Source organism: Tetrao urogallus (genome assembly GCF_951394365.1).
Source record: "Tetrao urogallus genome assembly, chromosome: 2".
In the NCBI taxonomy this organism is placed as follows: Eukaryota; Metazoa; Chordata; class Aves; order Galliformes; family Phasianidae; genus Tetrao; species Tetrao urogallus.
The window spans coordinates 46,935,124-46,960,783 of NC_136814.1; the positions used below are offsets into that span (position 1 = coordinate 46,935,124).

The window sequence follows — 25,660 nt, forward strand, 5'->3', positions numbered from 1 at the left end:
GAAAGGTGTACTTTCATGAGACTAATCTTTGAAAATATTTTTTTGAGAAGATGTGGCGTGCTTGACAGCATGCCAACAGTACAGGGTTTTTTCAGCCTTCCGGACTTCAGCCCATGGTAGAAAAAAGGCTCTGATCCTGCTGGATTCAAATCAACACAACCTGTGGATTTTAATGTGAGGTTTAACTGATTTTAACTTAAATAAATAGCATTACTCTAGGATGATAAAATTTGTCAGTGTTACAACTCTATGCTAAAAGTTCAGTTAAGAGTAGTATTTTCTTAAGTATTTTCCTTTACTTTCTTGTCTAAATAGCAAAAATATCGTTGTCTTTGAAAGGCAAATAGGTATAATAATCACAGCAATACAAGACTACTGAGTGTTTTGCATTCCAGTGTTGCAAAGTTTTAGAGGAGAAAGAAGAGAATTGTCCTTGTTTGTGTCCTCCACAGTCATCTTGATCCTATAAAACTTCTTCTGTTAAAACAGGGCGGGCTTGACAGTGAGAAAAAAGAAAGCAAATACAGTCAGCTTTTCTTAGGATTTTGTTATGCGGGATGCAGCTGGCTATTCATCTGCATAGTTTTCATTTTAGGCTGAAAGTGGTAATTTTCCATTTAATTGCAATCTCAGGCTATGAGTTCACAAGTAACTGCTCAAGCAAAAGACTTCTATAAAACCTTGGGAACCTAGATAGTGTCTTGTAAATGATAATTTACAAAAACTACAATGTATTTTAAAAAGCACTTGCTGCAGACAGCTTTTTAAAGCAACAGATAAATCAGAAAGTGGAACATCTACTGCTGAGAAGTTGGAGTCTAAAGGCATGCTGGACACACAGCTGGTTCTCCTGAGTGGCTATGTGAAGCTTTAAGATGTGCTAGCTTGTAAAATGCTCAATTTCTCAGCTGTATGCTGATCTGTGGACAAATGAGGTGCTCATGAGACATGTTTGGAACATGGGGCTTCTGTTCCCTCCCTCCTTGAGGCCAGGGTGAGAGACTGGGTGAGGTTTGTAGTGGTGTGCCTGCAGTCTTTCCTGGATGAAATACTTGCTTGGATTCCATTTTGACTAATGAGAGCTAATGGAGAAAGAGGGGAATGTCTGGTGCCAAATAGCTAATTTCACTTCCTTGATCTCTGAGCATCTGTGGAATTTCCCTGGTCTTGGTCCAGCTTCTGCTTGACTGCAGAAGGAGCCCTCAAGTCTGTCAGTGAGTGGATGTGATCTCCTTTTCATGCTATCTTCCACTCAAGGACTTCAGTTCCCTTTCTGTGCTATAAGATCAGCAAAGGAGATAACCAGACCATAGGCAAAATCCCCAAGTTGGGCAATGACCTTGTGTCAGCCTTGAACACTTCATAGCAAGCATGTGGCAATGGGCTGCTCTGTGTTCTTCTGCCTGCTGTGACTGGCAGCTGTGTGGTGGCAGGGTGGACTCTTTGTGCTTTTGCAAACTCTGGCCTTAGGAACTTTCTGGGAGCACTAATCCAATGCCACTTCATGGCAGTCAGCGGTAATTTCCTGTCTGTGTTAAAAGGCTGCGTTTCCAGAAAGTTGTGTCTAGCCTTCCTTTTTGTATTAAATCTTAAGAACATTTTGTCACCCTTTCTGTAATCAAAGGGCATAGGAAGTACAATTTCACAGAGATAAGAGATTTACATGTAGGCTGAGGAATGCATGAACAAAAAGACCTCCGGGATTGAGAAATAAATTCATATCTTTTTTTCTTTGAGTATATGTACTACTGTTGCTTACTCAGCTATGATGGCCCTTTGGTTACAGTACCATCTTTGCAGTAACTTGAGCTGCTGAGGAGAAATGGTCATAAGCAGGCTCTCCCATTGTTTCACATGCAGATCAAGTTGTGAATTGCAGCTCTCGATACTGACAAATAACTTTTAATTGGTTCTTTCATTCTAATTGGAATTTTCCCACTGATTTCAGATAGATCATGGTTAATGATATGGGCCTTTTAATCTTGAGTTGTATACCAGGAGTGGGGCTTGTCTCATTTAACTTGAGGTATCTGAAACCTGTCAGGCGAGTTGCTCTGTAGGAGCTGCTGCCTCTCCGTTGGTTATGAGGAATTTAGGTGACTGGGCCCTGGAGTAGATGGTTCTGTCCCAGCTATTTGGAGGAAGGGAATTGGAATTCCATCCTCTGATGCATTTCTGTGAGAAAAACCGGCCTTGCTGGAACGTACCAGAATCCTCTCAATAGTTGTAGCCCATTAGAAGAGAAGGCTCTTTCAGTACTGATTTTTTTTTTTCCTGTATATTATTCATTAAAGTAAATTTGTAGAAATTCTGCTTGGATTTAACTATTAAGCTGTGTGATGGCATAACATAACAATTGCATAACAAAATGCAAACATTGCATTTTTTAATCCATAGCAGTGGCGGAAATACAGATACCTGCATGAGGAAGATTCTTGTTGCTAATATCCCTTCCCCAAAGTGTGTTCTGTGGTGCATAACCCAAAACCTCAACTGCCTACTTTCTAAAACTCATTTTCTATTTTACTCATTTGAGAAACTAAAGCTTGTGCGTGTTTTTCTAGGCATGTCATTAGTATGATAACTGGGACCCAAAAGTCATAGGCATTGTTCTTGGCTCCTATGAACCATCCCTGAGCAACGCCCTTAACACTGTTCTATGGAAAATAGTTACCTGTATTTAGCAGTGAACTGAGTTGGTACTTTCCACGCAACTTCCGATAGAAAATACCAAGCAAAAAATACTGGTTTTAGTCTTAATTATTTTTTATGAATGATACTTTATGGTTTCAAAACAACAATGTTTTTGTTATAGCAAAGCATTTGTAAACTATGTTCGTGGTAAAACTTGTGTTGCAACTACCAGCAGTAAGAAGGCTGTGGAGCAGTGCATGATGAGTAGAATCAGTCTGCTTTAGCCAGGTATGTTTAGGCTCATGCAGTCTGTTAAGAGAAATGGATCCTTAGCTTTTGCTCTGTCCCCAATATTTGCCTGGGACGTTAACCTATCTGGAACCCTGTACAGCACATAGAGACTTGAAGTGGCTTAACATTATATGACAAATAAACATATTAGGGAAAGAATACTGAAATACTGAAGAGAGTTGTAGGTCTTTCTGTGAGTATGTCTTAAGCATTGATCATTTAGTGAAAGGAATTCATTCTTCTTTATATTTTGTTTTGAATCTCCTCTGTGTGACAATCCTATGTTGCTCTGTAAAATCCAGTGGTGTAATTCTCCTTTATTGGAGTATTTCAGAATGTATCTAGAGAGCAATTCCTCCTGGAGAGGCTGGTGTTTCCCATTCAGTAGGTTTTGAGGTAGTGCAAGACTTTGTTACCCTGTTTCTTCTCTTCACCCCTTCCAAACTCTTCTTTGTAATTTCATTAACCCAACATCTGTTCCGTTTTAGGAGAAACCTGATGCCAGTCCCACATCTCTACAACTGCGATCCCAGATTGAGGTGAGTACTTTTTTTAGTTGTCTATTTTTGTTTGTTTGTTCTTTAATTTTCTACATAAATTGGGCAAAGGATGCTCTCGTGTCTGCTCTCACTGCTGTGTCTTCTCTTGCAGGAGTCACTTGGTATCAGCAGCACCGCATCAACACCTGACACTGAAAGAAAGTAAGTAAAGGCACAGGAGGTCAGAAAGGAGGGAGGGGGAATTTGGTGTTTTCTTTTTCCTTGGAGTAAATTCATTTTAAATTGCATTGGTACTTCAGGATTTAAGATGCAGCCTCTATTAATGAAACCCAGTTTGGAACCCGTTCCTTCTCTCTTTCTCTCTTGGTATTTTGTTATGTTGTTGTTTGTTTGTTTGTTTTTCATTCAAAGGAAGGATATCTTTTCTCCCTTATGTGTGCACTCAGGATGTGATACACCATTAAGACTGGTAGTTATTTCTAAGGAGCATTACTGATTATGCGTTCTCTGCAAATTAAAGCTGCTTAAAAATAACTTTATGGGGCTAGACCTGAACGCAGTCAAGGAAAGATTGGCTAGGGAAATAGAGCTACAAGTTTAAACCACTTTCCTTTTCCTGTGCACTCCTGGGTTTGTAGCTGTGCTTTTGAAGAAGGTGCCAAGGGAGTAAAGTATTTTAAAATGAAGTTAAAAGGAACTTTAATTTTAGCAGTCCTTAATAAAAAGCTTTCTGTGCGGACTGAGAGGGTTTCTGTTTACTGTCACCTCCTGCTGCAATGTGTGCTCTTGTTTTCAGTGCCTCCTTCCTTTGATCCCAAGATCCTGGATCCCTACTGCTAAGGGTAATGTGCAGCAGGCAGGAAGACAACTGATACTGTATTTCCCATTGCCTTCATGTTGTAGGTTTGTGCCAGCTGGATTAGTTCAGAGGCGCTGCGTAGAGTACAGGTCTGAATGTAAGGTGCTTTAGTAAATTTACTACAGCTTCACATGTGAGTAACTTCTAGGGGAGCCAGGGTTCAACTGGACCATAGCAGGAAAGATTTAAAAAATTGCTGCCCTTGCTGTTTGCCAGTTCAGCAGAGCCAGCCTCAGTCCCAGGTGGAGCTGCAGTAGATGTGAGCCGTGGGACTTGACTCACTGAGTGCTCGCCACATGGAAGTCAGGTGTCTAGTGTGCTGCTTACAGGCTTCTTGCACAAGTGTCTGAAAGCTGATTCATGCTAAAGATCTTGTAAACTTATTCATTATTTTTTAGAGATGCCTTGTCGCTCTTCATCACTCACAGAGTGATGATTTGCTTGAGGTGGATACTCCTTTTCAAAACAGCTTAAGATGGATAAAGGTGAATTTTGCATTGGTGCCATCATTGCCTCCATTTTATTTGTTGTTAACAGAGAAAGTCTAAAAGGCTTAAGATTTAAAAGTGGTGCTTCAGATATTGAAACATGGATAAGTTCCTTTCAGGGATGCTTCTGTGTCTCGCACTGTAATGAAACTAAAAGTGCCAAGTGGATGGGAACATTATAAGCACTGTACTCTGGGAAGTAAGCTTTTAAGTTCATAATCATAATGCTTTTCTCAAAGCACTTTCTCCACGAGCAAATATCATTCTCCTACCTCAGGTAAGTGATCGGATCTCACAGAAGGGCAGCATCCAACTGGGAATGAATTCCTCTTACAGGTTCTAGCCAACCTCCTGGACTGTGTCTTTTTGTAGATATTATATCAAAAATAACTGAGTGAGGAGAGAGTATCTATAGAAATATCTTTTAAGTAATTGTATTCTGAGAGTACTCATTTATTTCATTGAAGAGAAATTAACTATGTTATCTTATACCAGATGGAAGAGACCTATGATTTTTGTAGAGCATTCAAGATTGTAAGTGTCCTTTTTGAGGATTTCTTCTGTAAACTGAGGGGCATACATAGGTAACTCAGTTGAATATATGAAATTGGCACAAGAGAGATTGTGTCAGAAATTTTCACAGTAGGAAACAAGCCATCAGTATGTGGACAGAGTGTTTAAAATAATGAGTATCTACTTGATGCCATACAAAATAATCAAAACAGAAATAGTACAGGCCTATGCTTATTCATGACAACCAGCCCTATCAATGCTGGTTTCATTTCTGTACCTCAGAGTCAATTTAACCCTCTAAATTGGAGGGAGAGGTTATAAAATTGATTTGCAGAAAAACGAATATTTCAAGTCTGTGAGATAATAGTAAGATGCTGAGTTGGAAGCTTTTTGGGGGAGGACGTGTCAGCTGTAGAGGCTTTTTCATGATTATTGTTTAATTTGTGGCTTTTGCGTAAATTTTGCTGCGAGGGCATGCTGCAAGAGACAGGAAAACTTGTCCCTTTTGGGGACAGTACTTCTGTGGTCACCTCTGCTGTGTGATAGATCTGAGGTGAACTTTTTACAAAGCTTCTTCTGTTGTTGGAAGAGTCCAATTTTCCAAACATGAAACTCAGTGCAGATGTACATTGATTTCTAAAATTCTGAAACACCTTAAGGCGTGTGAATTGGAAAGATTTGTCCTTTTTTTATAGGGGGTGGAAAACCCATTGTTATGAATACTGTTAGAAAGCCCAAGTAAAAGCTTGGCCAACAGAAACTTACATATCTTCATATTAAAAATACAAACTTTTTCATAGAATGAGCTCAGGGGAGTTGTTTGTGTGGTATCCTGAGCAGGCTGCTTCAGAAAGTGAAGAAAAATTAAAAAAAAAAAAAAAAAAAAAAAAAGACTTGCAATGGGGAAGGCAAATGGCCCAGTAAATTGCAGGACTTATTGGTAGCTCCCTCATCCAAAGTTTCTGTTTGCACACCCTCCAGCTTAACTCTTCTAGAATATAATGTTTTAAAATAACACACCTTGATGGTTGTTTAATTTTACAGAGTTAAGACATTCCAGACAGAAGAGGCTTTGAGGGAGTCTTGGAATAAGCTATGTTTGCTTTAACCTTTGGTTTGGTTTCTTTTTTTTGTGATACCTGATTGGGAAAAAAAAAGTCTGACAGTCTCTACTATACACCACAGTGAAAACAGATCAGCCATGATGCCCTGTGGTAAGAAAAAATCCCGTTCATGTGGACAAGTAATGTGTGCTCAATCTTACCTTGAATCTTAGGAATTGTGCCGCCCAAGTTGTTATTATTAACATCTGTTCAAAGCCAGTGTGAAAATAGTTTGGTTCCCTTAGTCCATCCAGTTGCCAAGCAAGTATCTGTCTAGTGGGTGATTTGGCTGTAACATAGAAGAACAGCCATAGTGCCTGGAGGGAGGCAAAAAGGAGCTAAATAGCCTGGAGTCAGAGCTGCTTGTCGTTTCAAATGGTTGTCCCTCCAGAAGTTACTTGGGGCGATGCCACCTTCCTCTGTCACTGGCAGCACTTTCCTTCTTTCCTTTTAATTAGAGAAAGCTAAAAAAAATAAAATAAAAAAAATTCACATGTGAACCTCCTCTATGCATTATAAATGCCCTAGCAAAGATGCTTTTCATTTGATTGATTCTGACAAGGAGAGAAAAAGCTTCACTGTAGCAAAGGCCTGTGAGATTTATGTGAAGATGTGTGGAGAATAACACCAAAGGTGCTGATGTAGCCTGGAAAGCTATCATTAAAAACAGAATAGAAAGTTGTGTTAGTTCAATCTTCAGCCTGCAATTGCTGTACATTTTTTGGCCATACTAGAGTTACTTCTGTACATTGAAATGGGCAGGCTTCCTAGTCCTATAATACTCAGCAAAGTGTGGAAGGATGTGTTTGTAGCTTTTTTCTTGTAATAATTACTTTCATTTCTTTCTGCCCTTTCCAAAGTTCTCTTTTTAAACTTGAGGGATACTTTCAGTTGCACTAGTGTAACTTAGCAGATTCTCAGTCAGCCTCCAACAAAGTGGAGTGGTACCTCTAACCATGACATTTTTCATTTTAAACAAGTCTCCAGAATTGCAAGCATTTCTGTGTAGACACGCTGATTTCTGATTTGCTGGAAGAATAATAGCTATAACAAATAGGCAGTAAATGTGCTCTTAGTAGTTACTATCCTTTCTTTGTCCCCACAGCATGTTGATTTGGGGATATATTGTATATACAATCCCTATTATTCAAAGTGATGGCAACACCCCAAGGATGTTTACTCAGGCGGGAGACTGAGCAGGGTTTTCTCATAATTGTAAACAGAGCATTTAAAACAATGTAATCCAACTTTTAGCCTGTTCCCGTTTTTAAGCATTCGAACCTCCATGACAGACTGATGAGCTCTGCATGTTTGCCAGGAAATCCAGGTTAAACTCAGTCCCCTGAACTTAAGCTTCTGCATCCTGACTCTCATCCTGTTTTCAGAAGAACTGGGGATGTTGCAGAGGGGAAGTTGTGCATTTTCCCTCTTGGGAAATAGATCTGTTTGCTCTCAGTGCTTACTTACTTAGACAAGTTTCAATTGTGGTGTATCAGAGAACTGCCAGAAAAGAGGGAAGTGAGTGAGAAACACAAGAGCACTGCATACAGATAGGATGAGGTACAGTCACTCGTGTGTACTAATTTATTTATTTTTTTTAGTTTGCAGCTGCTAGAGAAAGGAAAGACAGAAAACAGTGCATGGGGGGTAACACCTGTGACTGTATCTGGCATTTCACAGGCATTCCTGCCACCCCTGGATGTTAGTGGGTGCTAGGAATTGCCACCTTCTGCATGAATCGCTTGTTCTTTTCTTGAATTATAGCAGTCAAGCATGCTACAGACCAAGTAAATGGTCATAATTTGTGTTAATTGCCCTGATTCACTCAGCTCAGTACAGTTTAGGTGTTCTGTAACCAATGATCTTCAAGACCAAAATTCCAGACTCTGATGGAGCGGGTAAATGATCACGGATTTCAAGAATTGCCACATGGAAGATGCTGGGGAGCAGTTTGTGCATATGGCACAGGCTGCATGGTTGGCATTACTCAGGGGTTTTGCATTCCAGCATGGGGAGCTGCTGCACCTCTGGCAACTGTCCTCAGCTCCCAGCTTCAGCTGCTCACCAGTGTATCTTTATCTTGCTTTCCATGTGTGCAGGACAATCATCTTAAACCAAGTTCCTTGCACACTGAGTTCATGCATCTTAGCCAGCTCCCTGGTTACTTGTTGTGGATGTCAAAGGAGGAGTTGCAGGCTGCTCAGTAGTTGGGGCTTTCCCTGAGATTGTTAGCAGGCAGCCAGTGAAGCCACAACAGAAGTTGTTGCCTGCATTCTCTCAGCTCTGTAGGAGAAACTGTGGACTGGATCTGCTCTTAAAGATTTTCCGCAGTGGATTTGCCGTAGTAAAATCAGTCACTATCATGCTGTGTACAGTTGAATTTCACATCAACCTTAGGCTGGGAGAGAGTCTGCAGTCCAGTGTCACCATGTTTTTGGCGGTTGTCAATGAAAATCACTTTCATTTTGCAACAGAAGAGTTCACGCAAGCCTAAATTGTGCCCTCTTCAATGCCCTAATCTGCTGGCCTTTGCCAGTAGCTTTTAATGCTAGATTTCCCAATCCTCTTCCCTTATAGCCTCTAAACTACAGGTCATGCTCTGAATGTAAGGGATTATTAAATCATCACTCCAGTCACCACTGATGGAGTGGCTTAAATTCTGTCATATTTGATTCTGGCAACTTGTCAGGGTGCCTGAGTTAACTTCAGCAGAAATTTGTGAGCTCCTCTGCTACGAAACAGGAGTGCTGCTCTGCCAGAGGATGTGAGGCAGGGAATGGGCATTAACTGAGCAGAACAAAGCAGGAAACAAAAACAAAACCACCAAGTGAGGATGCCAGTGGCCACACTTAATTGCTAACAGAACAAATTGTTCGTTTTTCATCACTTAAATATTATATTGGATGAAAAAAGGAGGAAAAAGTAAAGTCTCTCCATACTCGAGAGGTCTGCATTTAAGTTGTGTTCCTTTAAGCCCTGTGCTTGCAGGAATCAAAAAGAAGCAGTGAATGTGTATGGCCCTGTTCTCACTTGTTTGAGGCCTGATTTAGTCAAAGCCAGATTATTCACGACGCCTTTAAACAGCCTCCTCTGCAGAAGTAGGGCAGGAAACTCCCACAATAATCCTCACAATGGGAGCCAGAGGCCAGCCAAGCACTGCCTGGGACACGTGAAGAGGAGAACCAGTGTGCCTCTGAGCCACTGTGGGGTTTCAATCCCGGCAGTTTGGTGCTAGAAAAAAAGAGAGAAAGTCAACCTTGTTGCAGCCAGCCAGCAGGGCAAGCAGAGAGCAATTTGCTACCTTGCACCCGCTCTTCACTATGGAGGAGCTTTCAGCTGGCAGTGGTCTGCCCCAACTCCATGGGTTTTAAATAAATTGGAATAAACACATCCATGCGATATGCAGCCCTGCTCCGGCCTCCATGATGAGGGTCTGTGGCCAGCCCAAAGGCACCGCCATGGCTGGTGTGGGAAATGTGCACACAGTTTCCACTGAGAAAGTTTTGACCTGCTTTAAGAGCCATTGCTATGGAAACCTAATGAGAAGATAATTGAATCACACATCTTTGCTTTCTGTCTCTTTCTCACACTGGTGCCAGCAAGGTCAGTACCTTATAGGCCTGCTTTCTCTTCAGGTTCATGCAAATTCAATAAAAATACCAAAGGCCCATTTTCTTCTCTCTGCCAGCTCTGGTTAGATAAATTATCTTGTATTCAGTCAGGAGCAGTTATAAACCTGTCCAGTTTTCATAGTAATGATGTGACTGGGCCATTTCCAATGCACATAGATAACCAAATGGCATTGTGGCAGAGCCAGTGCGGGCTTTTTCATCAGTCTGTTCACTGCTATGAACGTGAATATTAATAGATTGAAAATCTCAACTAAAGCATTTTCTTCAGTGGTCTATAAATTGTCATTGGGAAGAAAGAAGGGGGCTGGTATCAGTTTATTGAAGTTGGTAACAGTAGTGGTTTCATTGTCAGATGGTGCTGTGCACCTGTGGATTTTGTGTGCCAAAAATGGGATGTGGCCACGTGTTAAGGCACATCTGCATCGAACATACTTAGTGGTGAAACAAAAACCCATCCACAGTTCTGTCGTTCTCAGTCCCAGTGTTTATTCTGTTTGGAGAATGATGAGCTTTCAGAACTCCTCGGGTGCGTTTGTAAAGGCAGCACGTGGTGTCATTGGTTTCTTTTTCCCGTTCTGTGGTGTACCAGCATATCACATCTCGAGGCATGTGTGACTGCTTCTTGTGTAATCAGCCACTCTGCATGCGAGGTAAGCTGTAGGGTTTCTCTGGCTGGGTCAGAATCAGCCCAGAGTTCTTGGAGAAAGGTGTAGCCTGGAAGCTGAACACAGCCCAATTAAAAGCCTCCTTTATAGCCAGATACAGTCACAATGGGCTTGCAACAGAGATCTTTGCATAGTTCTTCCTTGTACTCCAGTGTTTGGAGCACACCTCCAGGATTTCAGAGGGAGAGATTGCTTTAGTATAGCAAGGTCATCTCAGCTGCAACATTTTAATGGAAAGATGAAATCAAAGACCATTTTGTGTGCCTGACAGCTTTGCCATTGTTCATACAAAAGCAGTGATCCCTCAGGCTGGAAAAAAGGAACTAGAAGTGCCCTCCAGAGGCAGTCCTCATGTCCAGCTCATCCTGATCAGAGACATTTGGTCTGGTTTGCATCTTTCAGGAACCTCTTAAAAGCAGTTAGTTTTTACAGCTTCCCTCCCATTCTCTACCTACTTTTGGAAATTTGTCCAAATAGTTAGGAAATGCTAACTCTTCATTTCTTTCCAGCTTATGTCTGCTTGTTCCTGTGCCTGTTTTATTAATAGGCGATAAATTAATCTTGCAGCTTTCGATTTTACTGAAGAGGCAGAATTTTTCTCTGGTTAAAACAAAGTGTTCAGCTCCTTGACTATTCTAAGAGCTTTTCCCTTTAACTTTTCTGATGTGTTCAGAAAAACAAATACATGAGTAACTACAGTCATACAGGCTATTCCTATACGTGTTCATATTGCCATTGGAATTTCCCATCTTTCTGCCTTTTAGGATTAAAGTGTAGGGTTTTATTCCTGTCATCTTCTTCAGCTGGTATCTCCAGGTACTCTGTCATTTGCAGTTGGCAAACCTCCAGCATTTGAAATACTGGCTTTTCTGACAGTCTTTTTCATGTATTTACGCATTTCGGCATTGAATTCCAATTCATTTCCACTAAGCCAGTCTTTCTAATCATCTGGCTTCTGAGCCCGGGTTATCCACTGCTGCTTTTGCTACCACATTTTGAGAGTGTTCTGTGGTAATTTACTCAACTCCATGGAAATCCATCATCTCTCTGAGACAGTAGTGCAAGTAGTATCTTGTTATTCCCCAAAGGAGTTCAATTTTTAGATACTCTATTGTGCTGCTTTTTTTTTTTTTTTGTCTGTTTGTTTTAGCAGTGTGGCTACAAGAGGCCCTAAATAAAGGCCTGAAAGATAGTTTTGAATTTGTGAGATTAATGGATTATATTTTTGACCCATTCTGAAGCTCATTTCCAGAGATTCTGGGCAGATACAAAAGTTCTCCTTCTCTCTGGTCATAAATCTTTTGTCTTCCTTTCTGTCTGCATGTTGCCCGTACATTTCCCCTGCTATATGCTGTGACAGAGTACATTTCATGTGAAAGTTTGCTAATGAAGTTGTACATCAGACCACAACAAAAATGAAGGCCTCCACGGTGGAGTAATGGCATTTGGCTTCTTTTCAGGCATGCAGTGCTGAAACTTCTGCCAAGTGTCACTGCATCATTAACTTTCAGCACAAGTTATCAGTCTATGAATGGAAGAACACAAATCACTTTCGGCGCACGTTCACAGAGGAGCTGTGGAAATTTAACAGAGTGAGGGAGTGTAATTGACAAATCAAACGTAAAGCAACTCAGAGGCACTATGGAATTTTTCACTAGACATCTAGGAAGTAAAGCACTTGATTGATTTCACTGAGATTCTTAAGCGTCAGAGTTGTCTGATAGAAGTAAAAAGCAAATGCTTTGTCAGGCTCTATGTAGTAGATTTTGTTGGCGTTTCCATCCCTTAAGACTAGCTGTTAGCATTTTCAAGGTCAGCTCAGACATGGAATATTTCCTCTTTAAGGAATGCATGAAATGATAACTAGGCTTTGCATCCTCTGTTGAAATGCAGTATGCAACCTAAATCAGCTGTAAAAGAGAAGGTAGACTGCTTGCTATGGATCCTGCTCATCACCTCTCTCTCTCTAGCTCAGGTGCATCACGAGTTTGTTCCTATTGCTGTCTGCCTTCTTTTGAAGCCTGCATGGAACAAGTTGGTGGCATTGGACTAATTTCCAGGGACCAGTTGTTTACATCACAAACATTGCCACTACACCTGCTGCTTATTAGCACTCTTATTGGCAATTGTGGAAGAGAAGAAATGAAATGGATTTAGAAGCTGAAGAGCGGAAGATACTGCCTCTGTGCTTTGAGGCTGATGTCACTAGGGAGACTAAGTTCTGACAGCAAAGAAATTTCATTTTCTAGGGATGGTGATTTGGTGCAATTTGTGGATACCAAATTCATTTATGATAAATAATGTAGCTGTTTATTTGAAGGGTGAAATCTGTGCTCAGGTACAAAATGTGTGCTCAGTTAATTCTGTCATTTCTAATAAGAGTTGACTTTCTTTTTGCTTTGCCGTACCCTTATATAAAGTCCATATACTTTTAATCCAGTTTTCTTTTACTTAAAATTCATCAATAGCAACTTTACCTTTAAATTTCATGTTATTTTGGCCCTGTGGAAGTTTTGTTAATTTTGTTCCTAGAAAGTATGGGATGGTATACACCTGTATCATTAACTGTTCCCCTTCAAGGGTAAACTTTAGTATCAAGGAAGACACTAAATGTCTCCTTCTACCTGATACACTCCAAATCTGAAGTTCGGCTGTTTCAACTGATTTGCAGTTTGTGCTGGATTGAACTTGTAATTAGTCCAAGGCTGAAAGAGGTTAGATTTCAGAGCTTTGCTGTGCCAAACCCTCTTTGCCCAGATGAATTTCTAAATCAAACTTAAACTTCATTCTGTCTCATTTCCCCTCTAATGATGTCTTTTCAAATTGATGAGTGTGTTTTTCATGCTTACAAAACGTTGGCCAGTAATTGCCTACATCTTTTAAACTCTCAACCGGTTTAAACTGAAATTTTCCTTCAAGAGATTTATTCAATTTATCAAAAACTCTTCGTTGCCCTCTTCTGGGAGTCTAGGAGAATGCAAGGAGCCTGTCAAACAATGGACAGCAACTAGCTGTCCATATGGCATGTATGTGTTACATGGCCTCACTTACGGAGTGATTTGGCTTGAGGTGTTCTTGGTATGCTGGGATGTATGTGTTTTTATTTTACCTGGATACAACACAGGCATGGCACAGTAGGGCATTCTCTTGTCTCAGGGGAGCAGAGCTCTTGGCAAAAACAGTGCCATAATGCTTTGCAGTTGGAGCCTCAAGCAAAGTCATTGAAGCTGGCAAGAGTCATTTCACTAGCTTGGCTCAGCTTGGATAGAGGTCCCCATAGGAAGGCTTCAAAGAATTTCTTGAGATTTGGTAATTTCTATTAGCTCCATTTACATAGACAAAACAAAAAAACAAACACAAAAGCGTGAAGAGGGAGTGATGTCTCATTAGAGAACCAGCAGTGAACCATTGGTTCTGAGTTGGAATCCAATATGGAAAACTGGTTCATTGAGCACGAAGAGTGAGAACAAAAGACTGATGTGTGCTATTTTACCAGGTTGTTTGTAAAGCCTACATTCTGTTAAAACAAGTTTCTCTAACTAGCTTTTGAGTAGGGAGGCATAATTTGGTGGAAAAGTACACAGTTAGTTTCCTATCTTGATAGGACGAATTTTCCTCACCCAGTTAAATTGCTACTCTTGTCCTCCTCACGTTGGCTTTCTGAAATTTAGTGAACACGTGTTTATGAAATGTTTTCAATTGAAAGACGAATAAGCCAAAAACTGTTATAAACCTAAACAAATAGAGCATCCCAGTGCCACGGTTTTAAGGAAACCAATGAAATGTAAGGTACGGAAGTATACGAAAATAATTTTTTTGAGAGATTCCTCGATGCTTTTGGCTTATCTGCAGGTTTCTGTCAGCATCGTATTCCTCTGTTCGGATCACGAAAGGTTTGTTTCTGAGCTTTCAAAGGGGAACTCGGTTACTGTGGTCAGACCAGCGAGTTTAGTTTTTGTCTCCAACTTGCTGCATTTGGAAAAAAGGGGAAGAGAAAATAGCCCATGATGTATTGTTTGGAAACTATAATTTACTGTAATCAGACAGTTCCCATGAAATTTGAGAGGTCTGCATCAATAAGTCCATTTTTCTTTTGTGTTCTAGGCTCTCCATTCATAAATCAAGTTCGGAGGAAGGCTCTGTAGGTCAGTATATTTCATTTTATCTGATACTTCAATTGAATTCTTAAGTAGGTTTTCAGTTTTGCTTGCGTGAAGATGTGAAGAGCTGAGTAAACACAATGCCAGCAGAAGTCAGCAGCATTAAGGATGGGGGGGAGGGCAAGATTAAGGTGCTTTAAAAGCAGGATGCTGAAGGTCTCTGTGATTTTGGACACTGCTCAGTCAGTATAGCCTTCTGATAACTACACAGCTTTTTGGCTCGTTATATTGCCTTCAGAGTGTTAAATATTAGCTCACTATTAGCTTATCTGTTTATATTTCGAAAGTTACCACCACTACCAGTAAATAACTGGGGTTTTTTTGTTACTCTTATGCATGTCATGCTGGAGTCTTATTCTTTGTTTCTGAAATATTTTGCATTCTTAAATAATGATTTGTTTTCTGTTCTTTCACTTTTTTTCTAATTTACCATAATTAGTTCAAGTTGCTACATAGACGTATCAGTTGAGCTGATGAAATTTAGATAGGTTTTTTTTTTTTCTTTAATATATATATGCATATATTTTATTTATAAGGAAAATTGGAGCAGGGGAGTTGCTTCTTCTTCTTTTCTTTTTTCAGGGTAATATCCTCACAGTCTGAGATAAAGCTGTGCCTCAGAGTTTCAAAAAACTCTGGAGCTGCAAGGACAAGATCCAAAATACCACAGTCATATACTGAAATTCAGTGGCACAAAATAAAGTGTTCATCTGAATTTTTCAAAAACAGCAGAGGGATGAAGTAGTTCTGTATCAGTAGCATTTCTGCCAGATCAGGCTCAGTATGTTCTCTTGCAGATGGCATGTACTTCATAGCATGTGCCCTGATTGATTCAACAGAACACAGCTATATGCCCTCCCTTGTTCCGAATCTTCTTTCTAGAATAAATAATTCACTTCTGGGTCATCGAGCACTATGCAGATCTGATAATAATGGACATGCATTCCCAGCCTTGTACAATCAAGGCATGGAGGGAGCAAGACTCAGTTGTATCTGATGATCTCAAGAAATTTCTCATGCCAACTAGCAGTACGTGCATGTGTGTTTTTATGTATGTGAAGTGTTTATTTTCTAAATAGATACGCAAACACATATTAGAGAATTCATTATCTGTCTTGTGGCTTAGGCTGCATAACTGGGGTTCAGCTGAAGTAAATAAACCAACAAAATGCTTCAAAAACACTTCCAAACTTGACATTATCAACAGACTGGAGACTATAACAGATATCGAAATGAATGTAAAATATTTTCTGTTTATAATTCAGAATATGTATGTTAGTGGCTTATCTCAGTCATCTGTAGCATTGGCAGTTGTAGGAGAATGTACATTTCTCTGAAATGGCTACGTCAGCATAGTTCTAGTATAGAATAAATAATGAAAAATGGAAGATTTGAATTTTTTTATTCTTGTTTTTGACTTAGAAAATATAACTTGAAAAACTTCTGTAATGTTTAATAACTAATGTTTCTTTCTGAAATTCTTCTTCCCCTTCATTCTTTCCCCCTCCCTAATTTCCTTTTAGGGAAAGCAGACTGGAAAAAGAAAAATAAGTTTTTTTGGCAGAATTTCCGAAAGAACCAGAAAGGATTGATGAGACAGACTTCAAAAGGTAAACCTTTATAAAGGATTTTTGGACCAATCTGTATAGAATGTAATTATCTAACCTCACTAAAAGTTAAATCTCCTTTGCAGCAATGTAAGAGTCACAGATCTGTGGATCTGGAAGTTGGAACAACTTCAGTCCTGATTGTCAGTGATGGTACATACATGGAATGATGCAATTAATGGATAGTTATGAATAACATAAAAATGAATGAGATGCTTTATCTTCTGACTTTCTGACAGAGAAGCTTTTTTTTTTTTGGCACTTGGCTACGTTGACCTGTTTGTTTTGGGCTTTAATCCAGACTCTCATTTCAGGAAAAGACACTACAAGAAGGAGTAGTAAAAGTGCATCTGGTGAATAGTGAAAATGTAGGATTGATTCCACTTAAACTGTCAGATCTCTTTCTCTAGTTCTCCAAAAGATGCAGCTGTGCATTGCTTTAAGTATTTTCCTTCATAAATAAAATTTCTGTTTACCCATGTGTATCTGTTATATATATCCTTCTGCTGCAAACAGATGCTACATTTCTGATCCCTACATTTCTGACTGTGTTCAAATGGATTGTGAAAAATGGTATGAACCTGCCTATGAGGTTGAAAAGGTCACATTTATACTCAGTAAAATATAGACACTTGTTGGCTGTCAAAGCATATTCTGCCCGTGCTGACGTGCGAAGCTTTAACCAGAAGATGAGGTCCTGGAGATTGGAGGTGAAACATGTCCAGCCCCCTGTGCCAGCTCATAGCCAGTTAGATAACTGGACGGGGGGTGCAAGTCTGCAGTCTGAGGCATGTCGCCAATCTGCAGCAGAGAGCTGATAAAGCCCAGCACATCATTCCTAGAAGAGCTTCCCACCCCTCTTTTAGCCGATCGCAGTATTCCTCAGGGCTGAGTTCTGGACTTTGCTGCTGTAGGCACTTTCTTTTTTCATTCTTCAGAGTCAATAATTATGTGATATCTTCTGGCCAGCCAGATCCATGTGGTGACCAGATTTCAGAGGACTATGAAATCCAGTTCCAATGTACTCCACTTTCTGTGTGACCTCTTACACGTATTTGGTTTTTTGTTTTTAATCTCTGTGCCTTTTTCTGCAGGAGAAGATGTGGGGTATGTGGCCAGTGAGATCACGATGAGTGATGAGGAACGGATCCAGCTGATGATGATGGTTAAAGAGAAGATGATCACTATTGAGGAAGCACTTGCTAGGGTATGATAAGTACACATTTTATTTTTCCTGAAAAAACGTATATTGATGTGAGATACACCAGTCTGGAGTTTCTGGTTCCTTATAAAACACAGAAGTGGGTAAAAACTGCCTGTTTGTCCTATCTCACTAGGTAGCATAAATTAGATAGTAATTCCCTTGTTAATGGGAAAAGGGAGATGCAGCATTGCAAAAAATAGGTGCCTAATGTATGGCAAATGAATCAAGTCCTAAAGCATTTACTTCTCTCCACTGGCAATAAAGGGTGGCAGTCAAGGAAAAGCTCAAGTACAGACATTTTTATTGCAGCTGTCTAAAGCTCAGGGAGTTGAATGCCACCTGTACTAGCCCACATGATGCATGTGTAGATTTGTTTAAATACTGAAAAGAATTCTTCACATTTTGCTGTGCTTGCCTTATTTTCTTCAGAATACATACATTTTTTGTTATTTCACTGCTGCTAATGGCTGAAGGGCAGTTTGAGTGAATGCTTCCATTTTCAGCAATTAAAACTTTTTGAGGTTGAAGTTTATTCTGCTTTTGTTTTAGGCAAAAAGAGGGTGTTTTGTTTTAGCCTTCAGGAAAACATAGTCAGCCTTTTTTGGCATTTGACATTAAAATAAAAACAGATGTAATTTTTGATAATATATAGTGACTGGCACAAGTGTATCTTTACAAAATCTGAATTTTAATGAAACACAACTGTAAATTACTGTGGTTTTGCAGCAATAGTGCTGAGATTCCAGAGTCAAAGGCCAATGCTAAAATTTCTACTCCCATCTTAATTTAATTCCCTTGTGCAAAATACCCACACAGGGTATTCTGTATGGGCAGCTGAGGTTCATAAAACATTGCTGGATTGCAAATTGTCACTCAAGTGAATTCTCTTCAATGACGCAGTATGTCTTTGAAATAGGTTATCATAGAAGATAAAGTTATGCCATTGTCTGAGGAAAATATTGCTTTGCTGGGAATCATATCGCCAAAAAAGAACCAAAAAACACCACAATTTTAAAATTGCCAAGGAGTAACATTGGGATCTCTGCTGTTAAAAATTCTGTGGGAGGAGTGTTCCACCTGATCTTTACTATTCACTGTATGTACTGGTACTATTTCCCTCTAGTGGTCTGAGCTGCTAGCAGCAATTTAATTTTTAAGTCATCAGTTCCTCCAGTAGGATTAGCTATATGTATTGAGACTTCAATTGGAAAATGGTAAAAATAGTCCCTAGTTATGAAATTATGAAAGATGTCTCCTGGTCTTCACTGTAGATCACTTTGTTTTTGAAGGAAATTGATAGCTTGTTGTGATGTAGTCTGTCCAGTTTAAACTGTGCTTCTGCCATGGGGATGTATAATTTATGTTTTGCCAATTGCAGTTCATCCAGATTGAGTATTTGCAGATCACTTCCTTTTAAAAAACGAATCTCATCATCAAAACTTCTGATTGTGAAATAAACGAGTTTATTTTAAACAAGTGAGGCAGGCAATGCAAAGGTTCTCATTTTTCCAGTTCCACAATGTTACTGGGAGAAAAATGAAAGGACATTAACTCTTGCTATTTTAATGAAGATTGATAGCTGCTTCGCACTGGAAAATGGGCTCCCTGTCTTTTCAAATTTCAGCTGAAGGAGTATGAGTCCCAGCACAGGCAATCAAGTACTGTAGATGCTACAGACTGGCCTGATGGTTCTTACTCAACATTTGATGGGTCTTCCAATTGTAATGTAAGTACCTGTCCTTATGATATAGCTCCCCTATATCATTTAATATTTGAAGTCTTTCATTTCAAGTATCCTGATTTACCTGGTGATTTTCTTAATGGCAAATTTATCATTTGATCTCAAGATGCTACATTCATTCTATTTACAGAAAATCTTTAACGGGGATTTTAAATCTTCAGGATCTGTTGTTATAGAACTGAAACTGAATTTTTATATAATTTCTCTTTTTCTAATGTTCAGAAAGGGTCTTTTGGATTCTTTTCCTTTTTTCTTTTCCTTTTTTAGATTGTTTAGGGAAAATTGTTTCATTTTACTTCTCAGTTACTGTGAATCACCAGAGTTTCTCATTCCTTCCTATCCCTTATTGGTGTGTCTTAGCTGAGAGTCTGGCTAAGTCCTAGCTTCTTGCTGCTTTCAAACGGTTCTAGCTCTGCCTTTCCTAACTCTCAGCCCAGTGTGTGCAGCTTTTGCCAGATCCATAAGTAGAGAGACTCAGCTTTCCTGCCTTATTTTTACTTCTTAGCTGTGCAGCTTCTTTCGTTTTGTGGGCACCAGACAGTCTTTGTGTCATGCCATACTGAATTAATTAATTTTTCCTTCTAAATATCTTCATTTTCACTGAGTAATTTATTCCACTTCATTTCTCTAATTGAAAGTTCACAAATAAATCTTACTGAAGAACACATTTGGCTGTCAAGCCCAAGCTCTTTATAACCCATATAATTGAATCATAGACTTTTGAGCCCATTGATTGATTTATTTATTTTATTGTCAATGGAATTTCCTGCTAACTGCAGCAGTTGGATTCTTCTCCCTAAATGGAAAGAGGAATGCTATATCATTTTATGAGATGTTTAGAATATTTTGTGGTGGAGAAAGGTTTTCTTATTTGTATTTAAAAAAATAAATAAAGCCCATCTCCAGTTAGATGGGAACAGAGGGAACTGATGTTTGCTTTCTGCTCTGGTCTGCTATTTCAGAAATGTGCAAAGAGCAAGGAAGGAAGGATCTTGATTCTCCTGCACTGGCTGTCTAGCCAGGTGAAAGCTGTCTTGTTATTTTCTTCATTGGTATTTATAGCCTGGGCTGTCTCCTCTTAAGGCCTTTGGCTGGGATACATAGAGTTTAAAAGCCATGAAACTCTCATTTACTTTGGTAAAATGTCAAAGGAATACTGAGTTTCTCAAATATTCTGATAATGGTTTATGTTTATGTTGAATTTACCAAAAGCTGTGTATACTTCTGAGGACCAAACATGACTCAGTATTTGCTCCCTAATGGGATGATTTGGCACCTTTTCTCTAAAATTATATTTTAATCTGGTTTTACTCTTTGAGCCAAGATTTCTGTTGCATCTCTCCACTGTTCTGCTAGGATTTGAACCATCTTCCTGCTGTCTTCTTTGAGGGATCTGTATTCCATTGCTCTAAATACGTCTGCCCAATCTGCTGATTTTCTTTTTTTTTGTTTTGTTTTTAATCCTGATTGCATTTAACAGAAGCTGTGAAACTGCTTGCTTTCACAATTCGTGTGCAGAAATGAAAGTTCATGTTAGAACAAATATCAGCTTGGCTTCTTTCTTACTGGACCTAAAAGCAACTAGAGTTAGCTGGGGTAAAAGACTCTGGGCTGTAATTGACATGCCAGAGGGAGGAAACCAAGCAGAGTATCAGATATATCTAGAGATAGGGCGTATGATCACCGAGGCTGTTATGCCAACAGACGTATCTATTAATGTGAAATGACCAGCTTTTGAAAGACTCAGAGATGCTTCCGTGTTCGAGCCCTTCCTTTGCCAAATTGGTTGAATTTCAGTGCCATTTGTGTGATTTGTATTCTGTGAACTTGGAAACTGGGAAGTACCATACTCATTTTATAGAGGCCATGAAGGGAAGATGTTTTTCCATGTGTTAGAAACCTTCTGTTAGATAGCCCACTGCCTTCTAGCCTCAGAAAGTAATTTAAAATATGAGTCACTGAAATTGAAGTTTCTGGTTTGAATTAAAACTCCTTGGGCAATTACTCTTCTGATTCTGCTGGCATTTTTTCTGATCTCTGTTTTTCATGTTTCATGGCCAAGCTGTTACTAGGCAGTTTTTAGCAGAACATTGTGATCATACTTGGTCATTTTGTCAACATTTTGTGAACACAGATGATAAAAATGAATTGCAGGATACTTGCAGATTGGGGGAACGAGGAAAAACATAATTTCTAGTTTAGTTGCTGTGCACTTGTTCAACAGCCTGGGTATTTAAGAGAGATCAAAACTCTAGCATAATTGCTTTTCTTTTCTTTTCTTTTCTTTTCTTTTTTTTCCCCAATTCTTCCCAGGCAGTGAAACTTGCTGGTAGTTAGGAGGACTTGTGAGGATGGGTCATTATGTTTTTATGGTCTAGCTTTGCCACTAACAGCATTCCAAGAAGAAAGAAAAGGTAGTTACTAAGCACTTGGAGAATCTAGAAATTGGGACAGAACATCTGGTGATCTCTCTCTGTATACTTTCAAGTCAGGCCTGCCCACAGCATAAGAGCAACCACCTGTGAGATAGCATCTAGTGGGCAAATATAATTGTTGTTTTTAATTCTGTTTTAAAAAAAAAAAAAATTAGCTTGTATAACCTTCATGTGTTTATGACTAATATGGCTGGCATTGATACTGAGCTGACTTTTAGGATTTAAAGATTCTTTTTCTTGCCCCCTCCTCTTTAAATTACTGGGGAAAGGAAATTTCTATTTCATATCCTTTTAAAATTAAATCCTAAAGATGAGCAAAGGATTGAAGGCTCATCTCAGCATCCACAGGGAAGCAGCCTTATGTCATTTCTGTGCTATTAATTCATAGTTCTGTTTGTTTTTTCATAAGAAACAAACAAACAGAAGCTTTGCCAAGCCATTAGTTGACTTGATTCACTGCCACTTTAGAGCAGTTGGTAGCTTTCAACCTCTCTACTACAATTCCTTTGCTTTGCAACAAAGTCATGTGTATTATTAGTTTACTAATGTAGAAATGCAGTTGAAACTGTTTTTCTTCTTAGTCAGATGTCTGAAGTCTGGAACACCTAATCATTTTTAACAAATTGATTTTTACATTTTTATTTTCATCTCTGTTGAAATGAAAGCTGCTCACAGTAGCCATGGACATGACTACCTTGCCTTTTGCTAGGTGTTGTCATGTAAAGCAGGTTTAGATTCCAAATTAATCTCATTCTGGATTTTAGATAAGGCCCTATTTATCCACAGGAGTAAGAAAGTGAAGGGAAAGAGGTTTTGAAAATTATCACTTTCTTTCCATTTACTGAGGTGCCTTTTATGCTTCTTAATGATACAAGCACAGTTGATGACCTTTGGACCCTGAAACTCTTGTCCATCTAGAGCAAAAGCCTGGTAGAGCTGCTGTATCTCCAGAGCTCTGCTTGAAGCATGGAGCAGTGTTAGGAGAAACCCATATAAATCCTTTCTGTGTGCTCTGCTGAAAGACTGTTAATTGGTACCAGTCGTCATACTTCCTGCGAGAGTGGGGGAAGCAGAGAGGAGGATTGTGACAGAAGTGTGTGCATCATACATAGGCTGTCGCTGAAACAAACCACTAATTAACTTTGCTGACAGCTTCTGTGGATGTGAGTTAATAAAGTTGTAATTATCCTTGGACTGAAGTGTTTTGTTGGTCTCACTGGTCTTTTGTGCTGCAGTTTTGATCATCAAATAATGATCAGCGCTCATTAGTGCAGGCGTCCAGGTAACGTAACGGGCTTCATTTAAGAAGTGCCACAGTGAGAGCCTCTGAACCCTAATCCCTGCTACGTACTACCATGTCAACCTCAGAAGGGAGACATTAAAATTTAAAAAAGAAATAATAACAGTCTTCCCCTAACAGTACAGCCTACAGGTGAAAGAGAGGAAGGGAGTAGTGCTCTTCCACCTGTCCTCTAAAAACCACTTCACCCAGAACTGTTAGCACGGCACCCCTACCATTAGGAAATTTGCGCCCTATTTGTTTTCTCTGAAGTCAGTGGCAACAGTTCTGCTAAGCAGGAGACCAGACATGCAGGTCTCCTACAGTGAGGCCATTGCTCAGGAAAATTTCTAATCACATTTTTGCTCTTTCCCATCTGCTATTGATCCATCTGGTAGTAGAAAGCAGCAAATCAAGTCCACACAGAGATAGGTCTAGCTAAACCAAAATGGTCTTCTGGTGTTCCCGTTGTTTGTGTTATCTCCTGAGGACATTTTTATTCGCTAAGTCATTAAATGGGGCTGAAAGAGTATTCAGTGTTGGTTTTGTATCTACTACCATTGTGAAAAGCAGAATAATGGACAAGAATGATGTTTGGGTCTTATTCATTTGGGTTGGCGACATGCTGTAGCTATTGAATCGGGATTGTACTACCTAGGCACCTACTTAATTTGTGGCACAAAACTAACTCAAATAAAAGACCGAGTCTGACACAGTTACCTCTGAATCACAAGCTATTGCTGTATTGTTTGGTAAGTGCAAGAGTAGGAAGAAAAGAAATAATTGCAATGTAACTTTTATAGCACCAGTTGCCACAGAGTAAATCTAGGTACAACTACAGCAAATCCTTATTATTCAGGGTTATGCTGTATTTCAGTGGTTCAGATTGCTAATGTTTTGTAAACAGAGCAATTTTTAAATTTATTATTATTATTACTACTGATGGATTCTTGAATCACTTAACCATTTTTTAACATTATTATTGATAATTATATACAATTATATTACAATCAGTATGAGGAATTCCTTCATTTTAGCTTTTTAGAGCTAAGGTAGAAGTCAGTGAATACTGAGAACCAGTTAGATATAAATGGAGATAGTAGGGTAGGATTTAGATTTTTTGTGTAATTTGAACTGTAGTGTTTAAACTGCAACAACATTGATACTTTGGCATTTTGAAAGCTGTGCACTGTTAGGCCTGTTTTTGCTGTTATCAGAGGATTTACCAATTTTCATAAGTCAATTCGTTCCTTGAAAGGCTTCAGGATGGAAGAGGATGTTTCTATGTTCCAGTTCTCGGAGATCTTGTTGCCGCCTCCAGGCCCTGTATGCTCTTAGAAAAAGCAAAGGAAAGCTGACACTGAGTGTGGCTGTGAATGAATGCAGAGCATTCATCCTTGCTCTGAAGAGTCCAGTGACCCAGTTTGTGTAAAGATCTCCTGAAAGGCACTGATGTCCCTCATTATATTGGATGGTATACTTATTATTCATACCCAAGTTTCTGTAATATCGTCAGCAGCTATTAATAGTCATGCTGAAGAAAGCCAATAATAAGACAGAGCTTCAAAATGTGAAAGTCCCACACTGTACAGCTATCGTGGGGACCTGCCCTGGGAGTCACTAGCTGTCCTCATTTTCCAATGATCTCAGTCAGGAGTTGTCCAGTGCCTCTCATTGGAATCTAGCAGAAGAATGGCTGCATGTTTTGTTACGATCTTCCCCCCATCTCTGTCTGTGCCTAGCAGCAGCAGGGTTTCCCATGGGTGTAGTAACACAGAAGCCTTCATGAGAGAAACAAATCCTCACTGCAGTTTCCAGGACACAACACAAAGTTTGAAGCTAGATCAGTGCTGTACAGAGTGGGATATCACAGCTGTGTTTATACAGTGTTTTGAAAAAACATTGTATAGTGTTGGTTCTGTTGTTTTGATTTTCTTTTAACCTATTTGACCTGATTTTATTTCTAGAACATTTTAGACTTTGAGGAAGAAATGCGTTTATTTGGGAATTAAAGTGTAAAACTTCTCTAAGTATTGCTTACCACGGAGGTTCTGCCAAGTTGTCATCAAATAGGATTTAGCTGGGTATGTCTATTTAGCTGGTGGCGCTAAATAACATCTGGACAGGGTTATGGCAGAACAACTGGCAGTAACTTTGTCCAAGTACACCTCCTGTTCTCTGCCAGCAGGAGTTGCTCCTGTGCATGTGAAGACTGAATATAATTGCACTCTAGTAAGGTTTCTAAGAAAAATCCTTCCACTATCATGACTGAGAAGAGAGCTTGCATTAATGCACAGGCAGTGACTGTGATTAAGTGTGTTCATAACCATCTCTGTTTTGACTACATGCAGACAAGTCCCATTGCCTGACTTCACCCTAAAATGTTTGGCCACATATTTTGGGAGGATGGGAGGCGGAAAGCAAGTCAGTTGAGTATATATTCTGACACCTTTGTCTTTTATACTTTTTGGCATCTGGGGAGCTGCCTAACTTCTCTGCATATTACATAGAGGGCGGAAGACCATGGTTTACAGCTTTTTCATGTGACC

At 39.5% G+C, this 25,660-nt stretch overlaps 1 protein-coding gene across 1 annotated transcript in view; it reads left to right on the plus strand.

The window, feature by feature from the left end:
• Positions 1-25,660, plus strand: part of LOC306958547 (SAM and SH3 domain-containing protein 1-like) — a gene marked incomplete at both ends in the record, with an annotated part of 517,789 nt that overhangs the window by 453,329 nt on the left and 38,800 nt on the right. Inside the window, 6 exons of the mRNA XM_079550091.1 lie at positions 3,414-3,464; positions 3,577-3,626; positions 14,790-14,830; positions 16,369-16,455; positions 17,547-17,659; positions 19,281-19,382. Of these exons, the coding sequence (XP_079406217.1) occupies positions 3,414-3,464; positions 3,577-3,626; positions 14,790-14,830; positions 16,369-16,455; positions 17,547-17,659; positions 19,281-19,382 (444 nt within the window). The remainder of the gene's footprint in view (positions 1-3,413; positions 3,465-3,576; positions 3,627-14,789; positions 14,831-16,368; positions 16,456-17,546; positions 17,660-19,280; positions 19,383-25,660) is intronic.